This window comes from Trichomycterus rosablanca, chromosome 9 (genome assembly GCF_030014385.1).
Source record: "Trichomycterus rosablanca isolate fTriRos1 chromosome 9, fTriRos1.hap1, whole genome shotgun sequence".
Classification (NCBI taxonomy): Eukaryota; Metazoa; Chordata; class Actinopteri; order Siluriformes; family Trichomycteridae; genus Trichomycterus; species Trichomycterus rosablanca.
Window position 1 is genome coordinate 6,749,508 of NC_085996.1, and position 20,045 is coordinate 6,769,552.

Sequence of the window (20,045 nt, forward strand, 5' to 3'; positions counted from 1 at the left end):
CTAGAACCATCACACTGAACATTTTACTACAGTGATGAATCTAGAACCATCACACTGAACATTTTACTAGTGATGAATCTAGAACCATCACACTGAACATTTTACTACAGTGATGAATCTAGAACCATCACACTGAACATTTTATTACAGTGATGAATCTAGAACCATCACACTGAACATTTTACTACAGTGATGAATCTAGAACCATCACACTGAACATTTTACTACAGTGATGAATCTAGAACCATCACACTGAACATTTTACTACAGTGATGAATCTAGAACCATCACACTGAATCACACATCATTACTACAGTGATGAATCTGGATTATAGGTGTGTATGTATATTTCTAGAATTATAGAACATCATTCACTTAGTTATTTACTCACTCACTCACACAATCCCTCACTCACTCACTCACTCTTCCATGTTTGTGCAGTGTGTGAAGCTGAAAGATTTCTGATTCTCATTAAGTGAAATGTTGTTTAGTGACTTACACACCTGGAATACCCACAATGCACAGCAGCGGGTAGTATACCTTCTGAATGGCAATGAAAACACTTGGCCCATCCATTTCACCAACACTAATGCTGTAATAAAGTCATTACACACACACACACACACACACACTTTATTACTTCACTATTGTCATAACCTGGAACTGTAAAATGGGCCAAAAATAAAATCTCATTTACAAAGATTTTATTTATTTGGTCTTCTTATGTCATTCAGAATCTAGATTTCACACTGAAACACATATATACTTACAAATATAATTATAAATAAATATATTACGTTTCTATGTTTTAGATCAGCATTAAAATATCAGGTCAGAAGCAGACTGTCATCATGTGGAGATCATGTCATCATTTTGTGACAATTTAAAAAGTTTTTTCAACTGTTCCTTTCCTGTGACTGAATGATTGGAACTCTCGTCTTACAGCAGCATAAATAATATATAAATAAATAAACCGTGTTGGTTCAGTCTAATACGTGAGCCCACCACTGCGCAGAGAAACTACTGTAAGAATCCACCGCTGGCTGGTATAAAGAAACTGGTGCTAGTCTGTAGCTCTCCTCAGCCAGTGTGGGGATGGAATTGTAATTGGAAATGATTCAATTAAAATAATGAGGAGAAAATGCTAAAAAATGCAAAAAAGAGAACCTACCAAAAAACCTGCATATGTAACTACAACTTTTAATCTGTGCTGGAGTGATAGAAACACAAAACAAAACACAAAGTGCACAAACATATATATGTGTACGTATGTATCTATGTATATATACATATAAACATATGTATGTATATGTATATATACAGTATATATATATATATATATACACATTTGAGGAAAAAGTATCATTAACACTATCTATCTATCTACACATTTATGTATATACAGAAATTTAAAAATACAAGCATTTTGTTAGACGTACTCACCACTCTGATAGATGTTCCAGAGTGACTGCAGAGGTAGCACTCACCTGTAGCACACACACACACACACACACACACACACACACACACACACACTCACACAGCTGAAGCAGATGGACAGGGATTGGGCACATAAACACACAGTCGATTAGCAGAATGAAGGGAAATGTTCTAGCTTATTGATTTGTGTAAATGTCCTTCATGTATTGATTTACTAAAAATCAACAAGAAAAGCTGCAATACTGTCTGTACTACACAATCACATGTAAAACTTGGTACACCCCTGGTCAAATGTCAAGTTTTGTTGATTGTCCGAGTAGAAATAAGTGAAGAGTGGAGGTTATCCATCCTCCCAGTGTGCCTGATTCAGCTCATGGACAGCTTGTTTAGTAGCACACCAGCATCTAGATTAACATTTTAATTTCCAGCTAATTGTGATTGAAGACGGACCCAACAGTGAAAACTAGACAATGCTTGAAATGGAATTAGCTACATTTTGATCAATAGTCCAGTACCTTAATCACTGAGCAACCAATGCTAATAAAACTTTGAAGGCAGCTGGACATGAGTCCAGATACCTTGGTAAATAACACACTTTTGTTGGTCTCTGGTGCAGTGGAAACTTCATGTTTCACTATCTGGCAGTCAGAAAAGCCTGAATAGTGCCAATTTTAGTAAAGCGTGGATGTTCTTGTGCATTAGACTTCTGTGCCACATCAGCACCCCTTCAATATCACAGCAAAGCTGGAAAGCCAATCACAATCCTCTCTTTATACAATATATGAATAAAACAATACAAACTGTATTAACATTGTATATATATATATATATATATATATATATATACACACACATTATATAAATTGTATATAAATATACAAAAATACCAGCATGTGGTACAGAATGACATGTTTATCATGTATGTATGGGTGTAGATACTCTGTACTCTGCTTTTGGATATGTAGAGTAAGTGAAGCACAAAGGGGTTACTGAAGAATTTTGGGGCTCCCAGATCTCCTATAGAGATCAAGGCACTGCCCCACCTCTACCAGGTTCCAGGGGTCTGCATAATCTTCATCAAGTCTGGAATCATACCAACTGTTTTCATTTTACTGCACCTCTACAGTGAAGAAGGTCTGGCTTAAAACCAGGTCTGGTTTGGATGAGAAATTTACTACAGCGCCCCCTTTTATGTTCCTCCAAAACTTCACATCCAAAAAATTCACTCTCCGTAATGATGAGCTACATTATGACTGGAAGGGTGAGAGACGTTCGAAGCTGGTTCCACCTGAGAGAGAAAGTTCCTCACCACTGCTCAAACGTACACACTGAAGATTCACTGTCTACAACTATATACACTTCATAGCCAAAAGTATGTGAACACCATTCAGTTTGTTTGACATCTGATTTTAAGATTTTGGAGTGTATCTGTGGGAAAGTGTGCTCAATTGTGATCTCAGGCACTGATATTCAGACATCCAGAATGTTCTGTAGGGTTGAAGTCAGAGCTCTCTACAGGCCACTGTAGAAAGTTTGGTCCACACCAAACTCATCAAACCAAGCCAATAATTTATACCCCTGTTAGCAATAGGTGTGGCTGAAACACCAGAACCGAATCATTTGAAATATTCAGTGTGTGTCCACATACTGTTGGTCAGGAGATCTTTTTGTTTTAGTAACACTGTGGTGTCCAGTTTGGGCTCAATAGTAGTTTAATACTTTTGACTGATATAAAAATGCATTACAAAATATATTAACATGTTAGCATTAAGCTCTGTATAAAAGAGTACAATACATTAATGAAACACTCATTGGTCCTGATTTCTTTGGCTTGTTTGCTCATAAATAATACAAAATAAAAAACCTTTTTTTAAGTGATGGCTTTACAGAACATTTTCTGCTTTTACACAATAACCATAAAAATAAAACAAAACTAACTTTCTGGAGCAAAAAAAAATTAAGCATTCATCCATCAATTGTAATTCTTGCATTACCCACAATTCCCTGCACCAATGCCCATTCAGTTCTATATCAAATCTCTATCAGATCTGTTTGATCAGATCAAGTTCTACAGTCATTTAATCTTCTCTTGTTTCTCTGATAGAAGGAAATGTGGATTAGACAAACATTAATACCCCATTAATAACCCATAATTCCTCACATCTGCCCTCATTTTATCAAATCAATGAGGCCATTCCATCTCTGTTTAAATCATGATTTGTAAAAAATAAATGTTTTAAAGTCATTTTAAAAGTTCATAAAGGTCTAAAATAACCTCCAAAAAGGAGGCGCTAGAGAGTGCACAGATAATCCAACTCCACCTTGATCTAATGAGACGGAATCGTCACCTTGCAACCCTCAGTTTCAAGTACCCACAGTTTCCCTCCACTAAACTCCTCCACGATGAAGCCTAAAACAGTTCATGTGTTCCTCTATCTGTGACCCATCGTCCAGGCTGGAGGGAGCTGTAGAGCAGATCACAGGTTATCTCCAGGTTGGTACTGCGGCTCTGTGGCAGTGAAGTAATCCTCGAGGAAGGCCTGCAGGTACTCAAACGTGGGACGTTCCTCAGGGTTCTGCTTCCAGCAGTGCTGCATGAGGTCGTGCATGGAGACGGGACAGTCCTGAGGACACTGCATACGGTACCCACGTTCCACCTGCTCCAAAACTTCTCTGTTATTCATTCCTGTACATAAACATTATATTATATTCTTATTTATTCTGACACGTCATGCTTAACATCCGTGCTGGCCACAAAGAACCACAGACTAGCACACACCCTTTCTGACCAACGTTCTATTAACTGCCAGCGTATAGAGGATCACGCTATACTCCAGGAATTCCTCCACCACTTGTGCTGGTGCCATGACCAGACAGTAGGAGTCACTGTTTCAGCAGCAGAGAGAGACTCTCTACCCAACCTTCCCTCGCTCTTCAATGTCAAAAGTCTTAGCAGTGGATTTTTATGGACTTTCATTTGTGCACATTGGCCCTTCCCCAAGTAGTTCCAAAAAGTTGGAAGCACAACCGGCTAAACTAGCCTAAAATATCTATTTTTTTACATTTCAAATGATGGAATTTTGCCAGGGGTATACAAACTTCTATTAGACTGTAGTTTTCTGTACTCACCTGGATATGGAACTCGTCCTTTGGTCACCAGTTCTGTGAGAAGAATTCCATAGGACCAGACGTCGGATTTAATGGTGAATTTACCGTACAGAGCCGCTTCGGGAGCCGTCCATTTAATAGGGAATTTCGCTCCTACAAAACAGAGAGAGAAATCAGAAAGAGCTTCCACCTCATACTGGTATACTCCATTACTCTGCGTTCTGATTGGCTGAGAGCAGTTAATTAAGTGAGTTTCTACTGAATTCTACAACTTCTGACTGACAGAACTAGCCAGACACACCAAACCAGCCAAATTCTAACATCCCTCTCCACCGACCTTGCCGTGCGTTGTACTCGTTATCCTCGATCAGTCGTGCGAGACCAAAGTCGGCGATCTTGCACACCAGATTCTCTCCAACCAGAATGTTAGCTGAGCGCAGATCTCTGTGGATGTAGTTCATCTTCTCGATATACGCCATACCCGCTGCTACCTACATACGTACACGCACACGCCACAATTAAAAAAAAATTATATAAGCAATGAAATTAAATGAATTAAAGTACAGGTTACACTGAAACTACCATATTAAAAATCTATTTTATACAATAACAGGGCAGGGCAGGGTGGGTGGCCACTGAGGTGGCAGGTCTAGCCCCGAACCTGCAAGAATTAAAAATGAACCTAATATGCAGGAGGGTTAACCAAAGTAAAACAATACTTTGACTGAACAGCACAAACAAAAAGGGGTCAACTGCCAAAATATCAAAAACAAGCAAAGTAAAAAATGAAAGACACAAAAATTCACAGACCTGACAGAGAACAAGGTCAGAACAAGGAACGGGCAGAACTGGGTGTCACAACATGGCAAGTTGCTAAGTTCTTGGAAACAAAGGGGAAAAAATCAGCCAGGTACGGGAATGCATATGTGACACCCCACCACACCAAATGGCGCTTGGAAAGAGCCATCATGCCACCTTTGAGGTAAGGTTTTGTCGGTGCCGAGACGTCGGCTGAGATAAAGAGTGCCGGCATCTGTACCAGTGGAAAACTGGACTGAATCAAAACCAGCGTTATGGTTTCAAGAGAAAGTAGCTTGCCAACAATTAGTGGGGAAAAACAGATGTGCGTCTTCATGCACCCTCTACTGGCTATACATGGCAATGCAGAAGGGGATAATTCTGTAACCAACCCTGGTAACCATACCTGAGCTGCCATGTCCACGAGGTTGGGCAGTTTTAGAGTGCGACCTTCACTGTCCTTCAGGAAATCCAACAAACTTCCTGTAAATATTCAACACAATCAAACAATTAAACAGGTTAATAAACGTTAAAGTCCTGCATTACTGCGGCACTCGCAGCACAGTCAGCACCCACTGCCACGCCCTCTGTGCTCCTAAACAATCACTAACAGATCAATGTTATTTTGCACTCAGTTCAACTAAAATGTTATGCTTAACATGACCACATGTAAACCACAGCGATGCCCCCTGACCTTTGCTCATGTACTCAGTGACGATATAGATGGGTTCCTCAGAGACGACAGCGTAAAGCTGCACCAGTTTATCATGGTGCAGATTCTTCATGATCTGAGCTTCCTCTAAAAACGATTCAGGTGCCATGGTGCCAGACTTCAGGGTCTTCACTGCCACTTTAGTATTCCCTTTCCACGTTCCTGATACACACATAGATTCGGAGATGATCACGTGGGTTTCAGTGTCCACACACACATCACACACCAAACATTTGAAAAAAAATATTCAGAACTGAAGAGCTGCCAGATCAGATCTGATTACTTTTGAACTGCCTTATGTTTACTGCGTTTCCATTCAGCTTTGTTTGCATAAACATTAAAGATCAAATGAGATACTACGTTTCTACCAGTCCAGGTTATGATATAAATAAATTAAGAAAGTGTAAAATAAATTAAGTGGCCATTGCAATCTCAACATCTAATAATCAGGATTATTATCGTCCACATAGGCCATCTCAGCATTCAATTATCAGGATTACAAGTTGGTCCAGGACCATCTCAACTTCTAATAACCAGAAATAAAGTGTTCTAGGATCATGTCACTATCTAATGATCAGGATTAATATAATCTAGGCCCATCTCAATAACAAATTACCAGGAATAAAGAGGTCCAGGACTATCTCAACAACTAATAACAGGGGCTAAACTGGTCTATATCTGTCACAATAACATTCATGAAAAAATACAGTTAACTGGATCAGGGTTAAAGCTATAAAATCATCTTTTATAGAAACAATCTTGTAAAAGCAGAGGGACAATGAGCTCAAAGTGAAAGTAAAGAGAACATAAACCACTGCTGTAAGTGGTCTGGTGCAGACTGGTGATTAACACTGGTAAAAGTGGTCTGGGACCGTTCCAGTCTCTGGAATAAATGACGACATGGTAAGGGGTGTATGTGGGTTGGTGTGTTGGAGTTATTTTAAGAAGTTTGTTCCTCTTAAACATATTACAGAAAAGTAGTAACTACAAGCAGCAAATCTTTTTTCTTGTTAACATCTGGATGAAAGCACAAGTTGCAGAGCCAGATGTGTGTGTGTGTGTGTTTAAACCCACAATTAAACATCTCATCCCACTGCAGTCTGGACTCCAACACACTCTGTAATCTGATCTTTAAAACGGCTAAGATCCAAACATGTCAACTCTGCTAATTCAGAGAAGAATAAAAGTCCTGTAGAAGTTTATGCTCATGTTACCAATCAAGATTTATCTGGGTGCAGAAGAAAGAAAAAATCCCATCTCATATCCAGACTTCAGAAGCTTCACCTAAACCCACCTGATTAATGAATTAGTCCAGAAGATTCACATGCTTGTAAATGGAATTATTTTACTTCCTTAATTCTATAATTCTACACAAATATAACTGCATCATTAGACCTTATATGTTCCTATACTTATACATAAAAAATCCCATTATTATACCTGATATATTCCTATAATTTAATTGAAATCAGTATTAAATTAAATTAAATTGTAATTAAATTTAAAACTGTAAATATTACAGTTTCAAAATGAGAATTTTGTGTGGTAGTTTTGCATGAGCATGTTCTCCCATAACACCAAAACATTTAACATGTATTATTTATTATTTTGAACTTACCGCACCAGACTTCAGCGAAACATCCTGCCCCGAGCTTGAGGTGCAACTGCAGCGAATCTCGGGAGATTTCCCAGGAATCGTGGGCAAGACCCACCGTGTCTGGTGTGCAGTTCACACACACACTGGTTAACTGACAGCACAGACCATCCGCATGCACTACAGGGGGTGAGACAGGGGTGAGGGGAGGTGAGAGGGGGGTAAATGATCTCCACTGAGGGAAACGTGCAGCCAGAGAGACGGGATATTTACACCCAGATTAGACGAGTTTGTCCCTATACTGTTCAAAACACCATTTAATTAATACACTTAATATAATCCCACAATTCTACCTGATATAATCACACAATTCTATATTTTATAATCCCACAATTCTACCTGATATAATCCCACAATTCTATATTTTATAATCCCACAATTCTACCTGATATAATCCCACAATTCTATATTTTATAATCCCACAATTCAACCTGATATAATCCCACAATTATACACTTAATATAATCCCAAAATTATACCTGATATAATCTCACAATTCTACCTGATATAATCCCACAATACTACATTTTATAATCCCACAATTCAACTTGATATAATCCCACAATTCTACCTGATATAATCCCACAATTCTACCTGATATACTCTCACAATTCTACCTGATATACTCTCACAATTCTACCTGATATAATCCCACAATTATACATGATATAATCCCACAATTCTACTTGATATAGTCCCACAATTCTACCTGATATAATCCCACAATTCTACACGATATAATCCTACAATTATACCTGATATAATCCCACAATTCTACCTGATATAATCCCACAGTTCTACCTGATATAGTCCCACAATTCTACCTGATATAATCTCACAATTCTACTTGATATAATCCCACAATTCTACCTGATATAATCCCACAGTTCTACCTGATATAGTCCCACAATTCTACCTGATATAATCCCACAATTCTACACGATATAATCCTACAATTCTACCTGATATAATCTCACAATTCTACTTGATATAATCCCACAATTCTACCTGATATAATCCCACAATTCTACCTGATATAATCTCACAATTCTACTTGATATAATCCCACAATTCTACTTGATATAATCCCACAATTCTACCTGATATAATCCCACAATTCTACCTGATATAGTCCCACAATTCTACCTGATATAATCCCACAATTCTACACGATATAATCCTACAATTATACCTGATATAATCCCACAATTCAATCCTGTAACTTCAGGAGTTTTCCATACCTGAGTAATGCTGGATGAGTTCCTGCAGAAATTCAAACTGGGTACGGGTGGTGATGTAATAACCTCCACTGTCCAGTTTACGAATCTTATAATGTTTCACATGGTCACCTTTTTCTTCGTCCCAGTCTCGAATAGATATGGAGTACGCACCTGCACCCAAACATGCACACACACACTTACCAATTTATCTGACCCCTACAATTCTATTATGGTTACCAGTGGGGTGGTGATGTACCCGGACCTTTGGTGGTTTCACTCTCACGGATGAGGTAGCTTCCACGCTGGTTTCCTGAAGAAAGCAACATCCTCTCTGCTTCCTTCCTTCCCAGTTTACCAAAATACCACCTGCACACAGCAGAGGAGGACACTCCTCTAGTTAGCCGGGGAGTAACAGAATCTTAATCTGATTGGTTGATTGATACTTGATTGACTGAATACTAACTGACTGGCTGATAAAGACTGAATTGAATCATCAACACTTTATCATTTAATTAATATTGGACTGGATGATAAATATCATGTATATTAACTTTTTGGTAGGGCAGTTGTAGCCTAGTGGTTAAGGTACTGGACTAGTAATCGAAAGGTCGCTGGTTTAAGCCTCACTACTCAACTGCCTAGACAAAAAACTGTCACTGTACTGTAAGTTGCTTTGGATAATAGTGTCTGCTAAATGCCAAAAATGTAAATATCCAGTAGACTCTGAAAGTATTTATAGTGTTGTGGATCTGAATTTAAACTAAATGGATATTACCACTATTTTTATGTGACAAGGAAACATCAAAAACTGAAATCTCTTATTTACAAAAGCATTCAGACTTTTTATTCAACACTCTGTAGCAGTAGTAGTTACAGCTACAAGTGTTCTTGGTTGTGTCTAAATGAGATGCTGCCACCACCATGTTTCACTGTGCGGATGCTACAGAGATCTCTTACATGCATTTTACTCAACACTTGCTTCCATCCTGCCACTGTTTTATTAAGCCTGGTCTATGGAGTGTTGCAGAGATGGTTGTCTGTCAGAAAGGTGCTTCCATCTCTGCACAGAGTTTGTTTATTGTTTATAATAACAATAAATGGTTACCTCCCCAACCTAGGGGTTTTCTTGCCCGGATAGCCACTCTTGGAAGGTTCAAGGTTGTGCCAAGCGTCTTTCATGCTCAAAGTCTCAGGTATTGTTTTATGTACTTGTTTTGTTCCACAGTTTGATGGAGGAGATACACAGAAGTTCTTCGGATGGTTTGTTTGTTTTTTGACGGTGCAGTGTAAATTGGAGGGGGCTTACAGACCATGTACAGTCCTTACACAGACATGTCTCAAGGATCATTAAAACAAACAGGATGCTTCTTAACATACTTTGGTGCACCACAGCAAAGGGTCTGAATCCTGTTAGCACACCAATCATCAGCATGCTGACAAAACATGCTAATAAATGGTCCAAATCTATGATAGTAGGTCATATCTTAACAATGACCTCATATATAACCTCCACCCTGTCGCTATGGCAATAACATCAACACAGCTGGATTGTCCACACACACACACACACACACACACACACTGTACTTACTCCTCGGCCCGAATGGAGTCGACGGGAGCGACGTAATTACTGGGAATGTACCCAGATCCTCCTGTAGTGAGAGAACGAGCTTCCCACCAGTCACCCTCACTGAGACAGACACAATCACAGACAGAATTTAAACCAATACAATACACACCATATGGCCAAACATATGTGGACACATGACAGCGAGATAGTTGGATAATAATACAGATTCCTCCCAGCTTGTGTCTAGAACAGCTTTCACTCCTCTGTAAATGCACAAGAGTTTGGAGATCGGAAAAAATCATAATGTTGATGTTGGATAAGAACCCGGGGGGTTGAGGTCAGGTCGTTGTGCAGGCCAACCACCGCCAGTTCTGGGGTTTGAGTCTCAGTGGTGCAGACACATTAGGGTGTGTCTAAAGGAGGGTTTCTCCTCACTGCTTTTTTATTTTTGAATTAATGTGTTTCAGTCACAACAATTGCTAACAGGATGTAACGATACACTCTACCCACAATGAGATGCAATTCACAATACTGGGTTCACGATACGATTTTTTCCCCGATTTTTTAAACTGAAATTGAAGACAAATGACGACAATTATGATAATTATAAGTTTCCTTTTATTATTTCTCTAAAAAAAATAAAATAAAAGACTGTATTTGTGTTTATCTTTTATTTATCTAAATAATGAATGCCCTTTTATTTCTGAGGTAGGTACAAACTATGCAAAACAATTGAAAAACCTTGAATCTGGCAACCAGGCGTATCGCGCCAGTGATGTCAACCAGGCGAGGTGTATAGCGCCAGCACCCTCTGCTGTTTAAAGTGAATATCGATTCATTTTACATGTCAAATTGATTTGAATCGTGGAGTTTTTGAATCGGTTATTAACTGTCTTGTGGTGCATTGTTACATCCCATAACAGGTGTGATAACTCAATAATAAATAAAAAGTATATACTTCAAATTTTGTAGCAACAGTTCTGGGAAAGCCCCTTCCTGTTTAAATAAACTCCAGTGGCCTGCACAGAGCCCTGACCTCAGTCCCACTAACAACTGCAATGGAATGAAATGGAACATCAATTGAGGCTTTCTTGGCCAACATCAGTGACCAGCCATACTAATGCTCTTTTGACAAATTCCCACAGACATACTTCAAAGTCTTGTGAGTAGCCTTCACCAAAGAGTGGCTTGTTCTAGCTGAAAAGATCACATGGCGGTATGAATGCGACAAAAATCCCATTACACATTGTTACTCACGTGTTGTTGATGATCTGGAACCTGTCGCCTTTACTGAAAGTCAGATCATCTTCAGTCCGAGCGCTATAATCATACAGAGCCACGAACAAAGTCACACCTGATACACAGAGACAGAGAGTTTGGTTTGAGGAGGAAAGATGAATGGATGGTCACACACACACACAGGTGAACTTTGTGGGTATACAATTACTAAAAGTAGCCCATCTGTTGCTCTGTACACTCTGTCCGCCCATGTATCTTATTTATCAATTTGAAGGACACCCACTGACCAGATGATGTGGATCCTTCTAAGCAGTACTTGTTTTGGTATGTATGAGTATAGCAGGTACAGCAGCGTTGTTGGGATTTTTTAATTATTTAGAGACACAATGTGTGTTCATCATTCTCTAGTCTGTTATCAGTGGACACTTTCTGATCATAGGACGTTGGTGGGGTGGCTTAGTATTTGCAGTGACACTAAGGTGTTTAATAATCTTAACACTGTACCTACTACCTACTGTAAAGCATAGTAGTGGAAGTATTACGCTGTTCTGCTGACAGTAGTACTGAATTGAATTGGGTTGTGTGTGTACCAGAGTGTGTGTGCACATGAGTGTGCATACCTGTTGTAGCTGGTGTGAGTACATTTCCAGTGTGTATCTGTGAGTGTGTGTTGACTCCTCCGAACACACTGATCGATGGCGTTCCCACGGTGTGGAAGTTGTTGTAGTTTGGTATGCTGGTCACTTCAAAGTTGGAAGTGTGCTGAGGGGTGGAGTCATACTGGTAACCACCTCCATGGTACCCAGCAAGGTCACGACCTCTTGCTAGGTCCGACTCCTCATCCGTAGACTGCGCACAGCCCATCCTGCACTGTAATGCACAGAGATAGTTCTGAATACCTACCCAGTTATCACTGACATTTCTCTGTCCTACTCACACAACCAACAAACGCCAACAACGGCATGTTACGGTGATCTGCACATATCAGCTCTGAACTGTGGAAGATGTTTGTCAGGTAGCGGAGACCTCCTTTCAATAATAAAACTGATTATTAACAGCAAAAATAAAAAAATAAAAACATGCAAATATTTAAACAAACGATGAAATCAAATGAATTATAAGACTGAGAGAGCAGCATGTAAAAAACACAGAGACAGGACGACTCGTTTACATTCCATGTGTGTGTGAGTGTGTTCTAGATTCAAGACACTGTGGTTAACCTGCTGCTCCTTTTTTGCTAAAAGCAAAAGCGTATGTATGTGGGAAAGGACGGTGACAACTAGTGACACACACACACACACACTGGTGGAAAGTGTGACGGTGCAGAGGTGCTGCATGCAGATGAACATCCACACACAGGTTGAGATGCTAAAACTCTACTGACTCTTCTTTTAAGTCTCTCCTGAAGACTTAAACTTAATTATTATTACTGAGCCAGGATTTATACACACTGAGAATTAAAGTGTTGAGAAACTTGTAAATCATTTAAAGCCAAAATCTTTCGTAAGTTCCTCCAGACAATCATTTCATTAGACATGAAGCCTGGCTGGGTGGGAACAGTCTCATTAGGGCCAGAGCAGGATCATTTTTATAAGCTAGACTCTGCCTCTCGAGGACAGTAATATTACAGTGGTATAGTTACACTATACACCGATCAGGCATAACATTAAAACCACCTCCTTGTTTCTACACTCACTGTCCATTTTATCATTATTTGGGAACACTGTGGACGGAGTCACACTTGGTATCAGCGTGTTAATCGACACAGTCGCGGCTGGCCTCACTAAACCTCCTCCTCATTAACTACTAACGCCTGGTAGTAATGTGCACGCGCACACACACACGTGCACACACACTCCTTTGAAGTGCCTCACGCTGCAGATGTCTGCCACGTTGCTGAAACCCTGAGCGAGAACTTTTAGCAGCAAGCAGAAGAGACAGAGAGTGAAAGAGAAAGAAAAACAAGAATTAAATATTAATAGTGATTCTGCATTCACAGGAAGTTCTGATGCTGGTTGGTTGTTGGAACGTTTGTGTGAAGATTACTTTTTCTTTGGAAACTCCAGTCTGAAACCTCATAATAAACAAAATAGCCAAAAGTATGTAGACACCTAATAATGAGATTGGCCTATCCACAAAATTCTGGAGTGCGCCTGTGGAATTTTGCTCCTGGGTCAGGCACCAATGCTGAAAATCTTGCAACTGACATTCCAATTTATAGACTTTGCGTTGAGCTACGCTAACCCAAAAACCCCCACACTTCATCACACCACAGATGCACGCATCGGTGCAGAATTATGTATCATAAGAAAAGGTGTTGCAGGAGATCATGCTGATGATTTTCGGTTCTGTGAAGGTGGAGCTTGATCTGCAGGATGTGGTTTAGTTTAAAGCATTCAGAGAGATTACATACGTCTGTGTAGTGTGTATGTGTGTGTATTAAGCAGACTCAGCACTGCAGGAGTGTGTCGATCTAAAGATAGTGACACACTTTGCTTGCACACTAAGCTTCTGAAGATCGACAGTCAGAATTCAAGACAACAAAAATGTATAATCATGATATAAGAAATGAAATATCATGGTAACAGTATGTATCTGAATGATTATTTCTGCAGTAGTGGTAGAAGTGATTGGTGAGCTGGTGTGGCGTTAACAACAGTACCTGTGTTTCAGGGGTTTGAGTCTCGTGTCAGGAAAAGACGTTGCCGTGATGGCAGCATGTGTCTCTCTAAAATCTTCAATGTCAGTGGTACCTTTACACATATGCAAGTCACCAATGCGGTGGGAACTGATGCAGTAGATGGTGAAAGACTAAATGCATTGAAAAATGTTCTTTTTGATTGGCAGTTCTCCCTGTGGTCATCCACGCCCCATCATTACTTGTAAACACTGATCCTTTGGTGGATCTTCCTTTTATACACAATCATGATTCCCTCACCTGTTACAAATTCACCTGCTTATTGTGGAATGCCGATGAAGGATGGTGGTCATGTGAGCAGAATGCTTTGTACATGTAAGAACTCTGGATGCTGAATTTTGACATTAAAAAGAGAGTTTTGGTAATCCACGCAGAAAAAAATGAAAGCAGTTACGAGAATTTTGGCATCATCAACTCTGAGCAGAGGGCGGAGGAGTGTAAGATTGCGTAAGTAATAAAAGGCAGTCTCAGTCAGGAATGAAGCCGGAGAACAAGTAACTTTTGCAGGTTTTTTTTACTACAAATACAAAATAACGTCTTTACATCTGGGCATCACTAGATGGATTCCATTCTTTGGAAGAGCTCAATTTTCATTGTAAAGGTCTGGCCTAGAGCTGATTGTGGAACAGACCAAAACGTCTAATGTACAAACTTCAAATGAAGCAAAGAAAAGTCTATCCAACCATCAGGCTCCTAAAATAGAACCTGGAGAACATACTACCTGTCTTCATCAAACATCAACCAATTTTAAGACCAGTCTAAATACTGGAGATAAAAACAAACAATGTAAAACAAGAATTGTTTTCTGAAAAATACATGAGATCAGGAACAAATTTCAACCTCAAGTTGATGTGTTAAGTGATGTGCATCTTTAAAGGATAAATGATGCACACGTGCCTGTTCTGGATATCCAGTTTCAATGCCTGCATGCACATTGTAGGTCCTTTTGATGATGGACAAATTTATCATAAGCACTGTGGCTCATCCCTCCTCGTTCCACTGTCGGTGGGTACTCACCACGACTGCCTGTGACACCCCTTGCTGTTTGACAGATACTTCAACCCAGTCCTTTGTCCATAACAGTTTGGACCTTATCAAAGTCCCTCTGGTTTTTATGTTGATCAGACCAAGAAACTACCATCAGCCCAACATCTAACAGATCCTCACCCTCACATGGACATTTTAGGATGGGAAAGGGGTTTGGTGCTAATGTTTTTCTTATCTGTGTATAAGTTATCAAGGTATAGAAATTCAGACCAGAATTACATTCTGCTATAACCAAACTTCACTCCCCATACACTGCACTACTTTATACATGTATGTAAACAGCCTTCAGGCAGGTTGCAACCTCGCTGCTGGAAAGCTTTAATTATAGACTCTATCAGAGCTGGAAAATACATCACCATTACACTTCCTGTTCACGCCAACACACTTCCTTTATTACTGGTAAACGAGTTGCTGCTCGGTGCACCAAATGCCCTTTATTAAGGTTACTGTGTACCAGCTAGACCTATCTGCCACTTTATTAGTAACACATTTACACCTGCTTATATTCATTCATGTAGCAGCAGCACAAAGAATAAAATCAGGAGCTTCAGTTCACGCTGATGGATTTGCTGATCTGGTTGTGGGTACCTGACTTGGAGGCTGTTCTAGTAAAAAGGGGTGGAATTAACTCTCACATTAATGCTCATTGTTTTATAATAGGATTTCCAACAAGTTTATAGTCACTTGTCCACATGCTTTTGACGGCATAGAGTATGATTTGGAATGCCGATTTGTACTGGCAAGTGATCTAACACATCAACTTCAAGAACTGACTGTTCACTTGCTGTTTAATACCCACCCCATTACTGGTAATCAATTCCCTTCACCTGTCAGATTATAAACCAGACTAAATAGAGATACTTTAAAAAAAGAGTCTAACATGTCTGTAATCCAGACATCAAGGAATGAACTATTAACAGGAAACCTAGAAGCCTGCCATGCAGCTTCCTGTCAGCAAGTAGAAACACCTAAGAGCTTCATTTTTGTAGAAGGCAATTTAAATTACATTATTATACACACATTTTCCTCTTTTTGCCCAGACTGACCCCAAAACTAATCAGAGTGAGAGCAAATAAGGACCAGATTACTTCTGCTTTTATTATGTCTTTTTTTTCAGTGCAAATATTAACTTCAGACGTTGTGATGATTCCACACACAGCAAGTAGCAATTGTGGTGAAGGTGAAAGGCTTAATAATTCTGTCCTGACACTTGAAGAAATGAGGCCACAGACTTTGACAGACTGAGACGTTCTAGCATGTGGTTACGTGACGTGGCATCAGAGAGACATAAGAAAGTAATTATATAATGTCTAAATAATAAACACACACACACAACCTACTAAGCAGATTAATTTTTTTTAAATGGGACAGTAGACAGATGTAATAAATACAGAAAATGGTGATTTGTACTTTTACTCAGGTATGGCTTTAAGGTACTTGATCCACCACTGGTGATTTGTAAACTGGTTCTTAATTCAAAACAGCAGCTACATTAATTTTTATAATAAAAGCATTCCAAAAATGCTGTGACGGGTTAATTAAAACCAGGAAAACTGTGAAATGTAAAGTATGATGTTGCCATGATTTAATTTAAATGAAGCATTAGCGAAAGACTCAGATGTTTACGAGCAAGGATGTGTTGAGGTTCACCATGTGACTAAAAACTGTGTGACTGAATAGGTTGAGAACAACAGTTCACCATGCACAATTGCAAAAAAGGAATGTTACAATCTACAGTTCATAAAATTATTGAAAGGTTTTGCTGCTAAAATGTGAGGCTGAAAACCAGTACTTTATTTTTATATAGCGCTTTTTAAGAACCCGAAGACGCTACAATTTTTAGTGCACAAAGCATCACAGACTGCAAGTACAGTCAGCAAATACATACAAATAGACAATAAGGAGAAGACCTGATGGAGGGGCAGTCTAGGCTTAAGGCACGTTATATGCAAGTGTTAAGAGGTACGTTTTAAGAACCCCTAAGAATAATACTGAATCCATGTAACCTTTGATCACTCAGACAGTACTGCATTAGACCTCCTACTGTAATGAATGGAACCACACAAGATCTGGAATCCATCAGAAAACCCTGATCATTAAACACAGTTCATCACTGCATCTACAAAGAAAAGCTCAGACTAGAGTACATCAGACTCCACTTTATCAACAACATGCAGACCTGTCATGGTATGAGGGGGTAGTCCAAATATCAGGTTTAATCTGTGACATTTTCTTTAATGCTGAGGGGTACAAAAACATTTTAAAGAAACTAATGCTTCCATCTAGACGTCTTTTTCAGGGACGTCCCCGCTCATTTCAGTAAGACAATGCCAAGCCACCTTCTGCACGTATTACAACAGCATGGCTTTTTAGTAGGAGAGTACAACTGACAGTAGTGCAGACCTGTCTTAAACTAAAAATGTGAGGAGCATCATGAAACACAACATACAAGAACAACGATTCTGGATTGTTGAGCAGCTGAAGTGTTTTATTAAGTACAAATAAACAACACCTAGAGTTCTCAGTTCCCAAATCATCACAGAACGCTGTTCAAGGGAAAAGAGGTGTGACACAGTGGTAAACATGACCCTGTCCTAACTTTTTTGTAAACTACTGTAGCCATTAATTCATTTGTTTGTTTGTTTATTAGGAATTTAACGTCATGTTTTACACTTTGGTTACATTCATGACAGGAACGGTAGTTACTCATTACACGAGGTTCATCAGGTCACAAGGTTATATTGAACACAGTCTTGGACAATTTAGTCTCCAATTCACCTCACTTGCACGTCTTTGGACTGTGGGAGGAAACCGGAGCTCCCGGAGGAAACCCACACGGACACAGGGAGAACATGCAAACTCTACACAGAAAGGACCCAGACCGCCCCCACCTGGGGATCGAACTCAGGACCTTCTTGCTGTGAGGCAACAATGCTACCCAATTGAGGTTTTCTGTAACGTTTTATTATAAAATTATTTTTAATTTTTATGTTTAAAAGAACCCTAAAGAGTTTTTTGGAATTTCAGAAGTAAAATTTAGCAATGAGCTTTATGGGTTCAACTATTTATCCAACCATTTCAGATCTAATATGAGATTAGACATCAGCTCTCTGGCTCCAGCTGCACTGTTCAAATCCAGATGTGTTCACATACACACACACACTGTTTATCCATATTTAAACATTAAGACACACAAGCCTTACTATGTCATAATGCATTTTGTTTATTCTCACCTTTTACAGCGCTGCTATGTTCCTCATTCTCCTGCTGCATTCACTTATTCACTCATTCACCCAGTTTAACTCACAACCGCTCACTTATACACCAGCAGCACTGTGAGCTCTCTCTCCTCTCTCTCTCTCTGTATGTATGGGTTTGGTGGGACAGATGCTGTCCAATCACAACGCACATACACCTAATTGACTGTTCTTGGAACCAATAGGAAAGGCGTGTTCACTGAGAGGCGGGGCTTAAACGGAGCATCAATTGAACAGTGTGTAAACGTAAACTCACAGTATTCCGTACAGCGTGTTCACATATTTCTCTAATTTCATTGATTTGACGAGATATCTGCAGAACTGATGGTCTGGATCACATAAGTAATGTCTCACCTGTATTATAATTCCACAACCTCTTCAATTCTGACCCGCAAAATAAAAAAGGAAAGCCTGTAGTGGCTGTCTCGTTGTACGGAACACTGATAAAGACAACTGTAATCCGTACAGCAGCGGGTTTGTCGCGTCTGCCCCCTGCTGGTGTTCTGCCAGTACTACAGATTCTCATTCACCCCATACTGAGAAAACATGACTGATTAGAACAAGTTTTGCACTTTAATAAATAATAAATTGATAAATAATACATAAATAAATAAACCTCCAAAGGAAATGCTTTCATTTTAATTTACACTAGGTCTCAAATCATATTTGAGACCCATATGATAAGGTCTGCCACATCACCCCACCGCTGCGTTCTCTTCACTGGCTTCCTGTAGCTGCACACATTCAGTTTAAAACACTGATGCTCGCCTACAAAGCCAAAAATGGAGCAGCCCCAAGCTACCTTCGTGGTCTAATCAAACCCCGCTCTGTACCACGCAACCTCCGAGCCACTAGTCTCGCTCGACTTGATCCTCCACCCAGGACTAGAGGAAGACAAGCATCAAGGCTCTTCTCTGTACTGGCACCCAAGTGGTGGAACGAACTTCCCTTGTCTGTCCGAACATCTGAGTCTCTTGCTGTCTTTAAAAAATGATTAAAAACCCACCTTTTTACTAAGCACTTAAGCTGACTTACTCACTAACACTCTTACTAACATTCATTTCTTTAAAAAAAAAAAAAAAACTTTGGTTCTTACAGGTTTTAGCAGATTTGTGTTCTTGGACTGTTGTTTACTTAGTACTGTTGTTAACTAGAGTAATGAAATGTTTGCTCTGTAAGTCGCTTTGGATAAGAGCGTCTGCTAAATGCCGAAAATGTAAATGTAAATCACAAACAAGGCTTATCAGAATATCCAGATTATACAGTATATGTCAGACACTATATAAAATAGAACAGAATTTT

General features: G+C 39.4%; 1 protein-coding gene across 2 annotated transcripts; it reads right to left on the minus strand.

Annotated features, from left to right (window-relative positions):
* Positions 1-506: 506 nt before the first annotated feature.
* Positions 507-18,827, minus strand: fynb (FYN proto-oncogene, Src family tyrosine kinase b). Of its 2 annotated transcripts, XM_063001764.1 has the most exons (13): positions 18,720-18,827; positions 12,362-12,611; positions 11,760-11,856; positions 10,524-10,622; positions 9,195-9,298; positions 8,954-9,103; positions 7,677-7,832; positions 6,041-6,220; positions 5,753-5,829; positions 4,886-5,039; positions 4,570-4,701; positions 1,444-1,487; positions 507-592 (listed from the first exon to the last, which is right to left on the minus strand). In XM_063001764.1, exons 2-13 carry the CDS (start codon positions 12,603-12,605, stop codon positions 587-589), a joined length of 1,443 nt encoding a protein of 480 aa, XP_062857834.1. In that variant the 5' UTR covers positions 12,606-12,611; positions 18,720-18,827; the 3' UTR covers positions 507-586. The 2 variants fall into 2 exon arrangements, with proteins under 2 accessions (XP_062857834.1, XP_062857833.1); XM_063001763.1 differs by lacking the exons at positions 507-592; positions 1,444-1,487 and adding an exon at positions 3,170-4,126.
* Positions 18,828-20,045: the final 1,218 nt, after the last annotated feature.

Coding starts and splice junctions, on each gene's coding strand:
- fynb (XM_063001763.1), bottom strand. CDS start 12,605: ATGGGCTGTGCGCAGTCTACGGATGAGGAGTCGGACCTAGCAAGAGGT. Junction 7,833..8,953: donor ACTCATCCAGCATTACTCAG/GTATGGAAAACT, acceptor CACCCCCTGTAG/TGCATGCGGATGGTCTGTGC. Junction 4,702..4,885: donor CGAGTACAACGCACGGCAAG/GTCGGTGGAGAG, acceptor TCTGTTTTGTAG/GAGCGAAATTCCCTATTAAA.